Below are 6,822 nucleotides of genomic sequence, written 5' to 3' on the forward strand. Positions count from 1 at the left end.
AACGCCTCATTAGCTAATAATGAACCTCTACATCACACGTGTCAAAGTCAAGTACACTTCAGATAGTTTTTCTCAGGCGTTTTCAGGTTACATAGATCTTAAGTTGCTGCTTCTTGTTCAAATATGCATTTTTAAATACATTTAATTTTCAGTTTGTTATGTGAGGGTTTATATTGGGGGTCCAGCCCCAGATTGCATCTTTATTTATGTCCATGTTCTGAGTTATATTGACATACAGTTGCAACAAATTAAGATTTTTTAAACAGATGATTGACTTGTAGGTGCTTTAAATGAGCTACAATCTCATAAAACCTACGAGCAAACTTCAACCCCTGTGTTCCACATCCTGATTCAATTCTAAATGAGGAATTAAGGGGAAATCCTCACTGAACAGTTTGGTTGAAATGGGGTTTAAAAGAAAATTAAATAGTTTATTTGTTATCTTTTGCCATCTCAGTCTGTAACTGCTTTCGTCTTTGTTCTTTTGAAAACAGGATCTTTCCTCTGGGTACCGGTAAAGATTACCACGCTGACCTTTCACCCCAAGCCCGTTCTGATCCATGAATTTCAGTCTCTTCTGGATCTGCCATGACAGTAATAAAATAAACAATAAAACTCACAGCCATTAAGCCTGATGGCTGGCTGAGTTTTCCATTCATTTTGATGAGTTTCGGTGCCAGTTGACTGAAAAAGTCAATTTTATCAAATCTATTTTTTGCCGGCTAAAAGCCCGCCTCAGAACTGTGTGTGACCACCACCTCAGGAGCCATCCTGCGATCGGGTCCGGGTGTGCGGGATCCTGTGAGAAAACAAAGCTGTGAGGCAGGAAAAAACAGGGCGAGTCTGAGAACAAAGTCTTCAGAACAACGGAGAGGAGGGGGAAACTGGACGAGCTGGAGGAAGGAGGGTTTCTTCAGTTTGTGCTCTGGCACACGTGAGTTCATGCTTCAGCACAACTTTAATCCGTTCTCCATGAGACTTGCAGGATTTGAGTGTTGGTGTCATTCACTGAGCTGCAAAGGAAAAAAGGGAATGTAAAACTGCAGCTAACACGAGCTCGGCACATTTCCTGGTCCTGTGGGAGGATACTGTGATCTCAGCTGGGAAGGGCAGAGACTAATTGACCTTCATGCTGGATTGACTGCAGCGGGTGGATCAGAGCCGTGCAGGATGTGTTCGCCGCTGCCACTCTTCAGCTGTGAAGCTAAAGGAGTAATTTAGGTCAGTCACTGCAGAGTTCTGGACTGAAAAAGACCTGCAGATACGTCTGAATCGTTTCAGAGAAATGACTGGTTAATAAAACATGTTGCTTTTTACTGAGATTGTAAAACGGTGATGATTAATGAAGAATGTTTCCCTCAGATGATGTGACCCGAGTCTCCAAAGGATCAGGAAAGATCCTTGATTTCTGGAGAGCAATCGATTCCGAATGAACTGATTCAAGAGTGACTCTGAATGGAGAACAGAGCTCAGGCGGCATGCAGAGGAGAGCTTTGCTCACGTTTAGGTCTCTGATGCTTCACAGCAGAATCCCAGCAGGAGCGCCTCGTCACAGAAGACGTACATCCGTCGTCAGAGCAGCGAGGATGAAGAGGAAACCGAAAACCTCTCCTGGTGCACACAGCAGACCCGTCAAATCTGTCCTCATCCTGTCATCTTCATCATTCATGTTCTGCCAGGCCCTGTTCTCCACAGAGGCCTCGTCATCCTCCTGGAAACATGGAACTACAGGAGTTGTTAGGGCTAAAAGCTAAATAAAGCAGAAAGCTAGCTAAAACATAAAGTAGCAAAACAATAGCCAGAAGCTAAACATAATAAAAGGCTAACTAAGAGCTAAAAGTAGCTAAAGGCTGGTTAAAAACAGTAAAAAGCTTAGCTAACAGCTGCAGCAGAAGATTCTGAAGGACCTGAAGACATCTCCATGTGTTTCCACAGAGAGCATCTCTGTAAATAACAAGAAATGTGTTCAAAAGTTATGAAAAAACAGAAGTCATAGCACCCATCTCTGAACGCTTTAATGGATAAAAACGCAGAAAGCTGAATCAGCGTTCACTAAACGATGCAAAGCCTCATTTCTGTTTGCTGTGAAAACATCTGAACCAAGACGTCCTGCAGCTCTGAGGACGGACATTCGGTCAGGAGCGGATCTGCCGCCACGACGCGCGGCTCTAATTTAAACTGTCCTACTTCTCGTCAGGCTGCAGGGAACCAGAGTGAGCGGCGTGCTTCTCCAACTCTCACTTCCAGCTTCGCTCCGGGGACTTTTTAGAAAGGTTAGAGCCATGTGACATTAGGTTTATTAAAACGGAGGACGTGACGTCATCCTTCCTATAAATGATGTGATTAAAAATGTGGGCGAACAGGTGAAACTCCTGGATTCAAAAATATTTATTACAAATGTTCACAGTACATATAAATGTCATCACCGATATGAACGTTTTAAAAGACATCAAGACAGAATTCATCTTTCTTAACAACAGATGAAAAGTTTGGGCCCCACTGCTCAGATTTAACAGTTTCAAGCAGGTGCTAATGACTTTTAACTGAACCCAACGATCGATTAGGATTTTACATTTAACCCCCCGCTTCACGTCTGTCAGAGATTATTTTCATACGGCCTGCAGTCATTCTGCTCAGCTGAGATTAGAAACTTTATCTCCTGCATCAGCGGGTTTCACCTGCCAGTGTTTTCTCCTTTAAACTCACAAATAAATGATCTAAATAAAAAAAAAGCTGTTTTTGAATTTGTCAAATTGACAAAATATAATTTTAAACCAGAATAATCAGCGTTTACAGTCCAGATTATCTCCAAACCTTCTGCCTGAGGTCAGACGCTGTGAATCAGAGGAATAATTACCAACTCAAACTCAGAATCTGCTCCTGATCAGCGAACTCCAGCCATCATTGACTCGCTGGTAACGCTCAAAATAAATACAAAAAACAAAAAACAGTGGACAGAAGAGCTGATCCTCCTCAGTTTAACTTGTTTTTCCACATCAGAATGTTCTTTTCTGCTGCCGCCGGTGAGATTTCAGCTGTCAAACCTCCTCAGTCTCCTCCATCGGATCTCGTCAGCGCTGGGCTCCTGAGACAAGTTGAAGCCGTAAGGAGGAGGAGGAGGAGCTCCTCCCCGATGGGGTTGTCCTGGGAAACAAGATCATCAGCTGCAGGAACAGGGATTCTTATTAAAGGAGTAAAATGTTGTGTCACAGCTCCCACCTCTGTCGTTCAGACTGTTCCTGATGGCTTCCTCTAACTGGTCCTCCTCCGTCAGTCCACCTGTAAAAGATGCTGCACCATCTCCTGTGTAGTTTGGTGCATACTGATTATATCCTGAGTATCCTCCTCCTCCACCATGATAACCTGCTGAACGCAGAAACAAACAGATTAGAGCCGTAGTACAGTTTATGACATTAAACTGAAAAAAGTGTGAATCGGAGTGACACACTGCATCGTTTCTACAGATTCTTCTTGATTCCTCCTTTTCTGGGAGAACAAACTGATGCCCAATTCAATCAGAGAGGTAAGAAGATTTTGTACATTGTGTTTACTGCAGGCAGAGAAAGTACCTGAAGAGCGAGAGGAGCTGTAGTCTGCACCACGATACGAGTTATTCCTGTTTGAGGTGGTGAACTCTGGTAAAAAGACGGACAAACAGAAGATTTCAGTACGAATGGATCAGATTTAACTGATGGAATCCACTCATTTATGTCCCTTAGTGACTTACAACTGATCCAATTAGGCCACTAATTAATATAAAACAATTAAGTATATCAAACATTTGATTATTTAAAAATAAAAAATGCACAAAAGACCTGCACATCTCTTCATGATGGTCTTCAGTGGTCCGGATGTGTAGAGCAGACCCACCAGGATACCTGCCAGGTGACCAACAAAAGAGGTCCTACAGGAGCAGAGCACAGAGATCGATCAAACACCCCCACCTGCTGGAGACTACAATTAAAAGTCCTAACGATCGGTACACGTCGGGCCTGTTATCTCACTGAGCTGAGACAGCTGGTGATTAAAAACTGACAGAAAACTGGGGAATTTTTAGTTGCAGCCTCACTTCATTTCAGATATTTGAGTCCAAGTGAGCAGCAAACCACGCGGCCACGTTTTGCTCTGTTTAATTTGGAAAATCATGTTCTATCTTTACGTGAATGGCTTGCAAATCTATTCTAGGCCGTGCAGATTTTGTTGCCTACTTCCTACCCGCCTTGGAACCCAAACATCTGGACCGAGGGTCTGTGGCTCGTTGGGAGAATTTACAGGAAAACAAAGAAAATATTGGCTGATAATTAGTGCCCCTCCACGCATCACAGACAGGTTAATGCTCAATCAGCTGTAGTTAAACGCCACTCCTCTTCTCTTTTGTTTTTCACTTATAATAGGAGGCAGAAAGATGAGGCCTGAGTCCACATTGGTGTGACCCACTCCTGGTTTGTAGCAGGAGCTATCTGCAGTTTGCTGCAGTATAGAGACATTCTGGCTTTATTAAATGTCATTATAGTCGACTGTAAGCCATTAGAGTTAAATCAGTCAGGCTTCCTTTCTTCTCTGTAGCAGCCTGAGCTGAACTTTGTTGTGAACTGATGCCACATGTACTAAATGAACATCAGGAAAAGTGAGGGTCAGAAGTGTCTCAAAGTTGAGACACGAGTGGAAAAATGGCCGTACCTGCTTTAGTTTCACATCTGAAACAATAATAAATGCAGACCAGTCAACTCAAAGAGGGTTATGGAAATCTTTGTTGGCTTTCAGATACCTGAGGAGGTCAATGGTTTTAGAGGATCCATCACCCTTGCCTCACTTTAACGCTTCACCTGAACGTTCTGACATTCTGTTCCTGACTTCAGCCAAGATCAGGTCTTGGTTCCAAATTAAAACAAACATCTTGGATTTGGCCCCATTATCGTTGGCGCTCTGCTGTACGCCTCAACAGTCTTCATACTGGAGGTTCTCGAGTTCAGCAGCAGATGGGATGAGAGAAGATTCTGGCGCCTCACCCGGGAGCTGTGATGTGGATCAGAACTAGCTCCACCCAGCTAGCATAGCGGTTAGACACAGGGAAGCCCATCACGTAAGTCACCCCTCCGGGCTGATAATGGTTACCCAGCACCTTCAGAGCAAACAAAACACCTAAAAACACAAAGTCACAAGAATTCAAGGATGCTGTTATTGGACCAGGAGTTACAAAATGTTGTCTCATTTGTTTTGTTCAACATTATACGATCAGAATTCTACGAGCAAATATGTTCTTGCTTATTTTGGAGCTTTTATACCTGAGAATCCGACAGCACACGTCATGCTGTAGGACTGGTCATCAGTGAGCTCGGTCAGCAACGCCTCCAACAGCAGGTACACCAAACCTGTGAGCAGAGAGAAGACCGACAGCAGGTAGAGGAACCAGGCTCCTCCCAGCCGCCGCTCCAGCCTGGTGCCTTTCCAAAGAAAGGACACCATGTTGAAATACAGATGCCAGTCGTCCGCATGGTGGAACGGGGACAGGAGGAGCCGGCGCCAGTCTTTAAACCAGTAAACCTGCTGGACGCTCACACACGTCTGCGAGTCGGACACATAAAAGCAGCATTATTAGGTTTAATGGGTTTAAAATCATATAAAACACAGAACAGTGGCATCTTTTTAGAATATACCTTTGATAAACAAACTGTAATGAGGTACCTGGAAGCTGCTACGACAACCAAATGTCCCTCTGAGATCAACAAAGTTTTCTATTTATTTCTATCACAAAGATTAGAGGTGGGAACGCTGAAGCAGCATTCTCACTGTTGTTTTCTGGTTTATAGTCTTTCCTGCATGTTTTTTTGTATTCAGACTACTTCTGCTTTCTTTTTATCATTCATATAAATGTTCAGCTCAATCCAGAGTTGTGTGCTTGAACTTTACCTTTTTCTAACTATTATACCTTTTGGTTTATTTAACTTTATTTACAAAACTTTTCCCAAAAGAAAAAAAAACATTAAGATCTCTCCACTTCAACCAAAAACATTATTCTCTGTGTACTTAGCTTAGATGTTTACTCATTTTAGCTTCTTTTCTGCTTGTTTTAACTTTACCAATCTATTCTTTAACAAACTCTCTGGTTTGTTTTGTCTTTAAATGAGTTTTAAATCTGCAGCGCTGCAGGAGGGGGGACCTACCTTCATCAGCTGAGCAGCTGGGAACAGGAAGAGGTACACATTCAGACCCAGGACAGCCAGAGTGACCGGAGGGATGTTGTTCAGGCCCATCTGGAATACCTGGGAGGCCAGGAGCATCAGGCCCAGGTGGGATCTCCTCTGCCTTTGCATTCTGAAGACAGCCTGAGAGGAGAAAACAAAAAGATTCACTGAGTTATTTATCTTTAACTTAACACTGAAGTCACTGTCAGGAGGATCGCTTTCATAAAGCAGGGATTATTAGGAGTAAATGACAGATTAATGTGCTTTTTAATGACTGCCCCCTAATAATAAGCCAAGTCCGGGTTAACACAGCAAGTTTTAGGACAGATTTACATCCCAGAAAAAGGCAGGAGACTGTTGAGTCATGGCGCCGGCCCGAGGCAAATCAGCGGTTTGATCAGAATTCAGAACTGTTAGGTGAATTCAAAAAAAGTAAAAAAACAAAAACAACTGGACTTCTATTCTGTAGCTGAAGATGTTTCGCTTCTCATCCGAGGAGCTTTCTCAGTTCAGAAACAGAGAGTGTGGAGTTGAGCTTTTAAAGCTGAGATGTGATGTAAACTGGATTGCTTGCAAATTGTTCTCACTCTCCTAACAAAGGAGGCTCGTTAGAGTCCTTGTTTGTCTGACTCACTGA

General features: G+C 43.1%; 1 protein-coding gene and 1 long non-coding RNA gene across 4 annotated transcripts in view; one reads left to right on the plus strand and one right to left on the minus strand.

The window, feature by feature from the left end:
- The first annotated feature begins 1,080 nt into the window (after nucleotides 1–1,080).
- On the plus strand, nucleotides 1,081–2,775 carry LOC119617885. Its single transcript, XR_005234336.1, has 2 exons — nucleotides 1,081–1,221; nucleotides 1,363–2,775. It is a non-coding gene; the product is annotated as an uncharacterized LOC119617885 (long non-coding RNA).
- The window catches only part of rhbdd1 (rhomboid domain containing 1), a 5,915-nt gene continuing 1,466 nt past the window's right edge, over nucleotides 2,374–6,822 (minus strand). Inside the window, exons 2-8 of one of the 3 annotated variants that reach the window (XM_017437146.3) lie at nucleotides 6,165–6,326; nucleotides 5,286–5,565; nucleotides 5,010–5,142; nucleotides 3,816–3,904; nucleotides 3,570–3,635; nucleotides 3,220–3,366; nucleotides 2,374–3,085 (exon numbers count right to left, since the gene is read on the minus strand). In XM_017437146.3, the coding sequence (XP_017292635.1) occupies nucleotides 3,072–3,085; nucleotides 3,220–3,366; nucleotides 3,570–3,635; nucleotides 3,816–3,904; nucleotides 5,010–5,142; nucleotides 5,286–5,565; nucleotides 6,165–6,314 (879 nt within the window). In that variant the 5' untranslated portion in view covers nucleotides 6,315–6,326 and the 3' untranslated portion in view covers nucleotides 2,374–3,071. Of the gene's footprint in view, nucleotides 3,145–3,219; nucleotides 3,367–3,569; nucleotides 3,636–3,815; nucleotides 3,905–5,009; nucleotides 5,143–5,285; nucleotides 5,566–6,164; nucleotides 6,327–6,822 lie in introns of all 3 variants that reach the window. The other 2 variants (XM_017437145.3, XM_017437144.3) reach the window with 2 other exon arrangements.

The sequence above is a fragment of the Kryptolebias marmoratus genome, linkage group LG2 (assembly GCF_001649575.2).
Source record: "Kryptolebias marmoratus isolate JLee-2015 linkage group LG2, ASM164957v2, whole genome shotgun sequence".
NCBI lineage: Eukaryota > Metazoa > Chordata > Actinopteri > Cyprinodontiformes > Rivulidae > Kryptolebias > Kryptolebias marmoratus.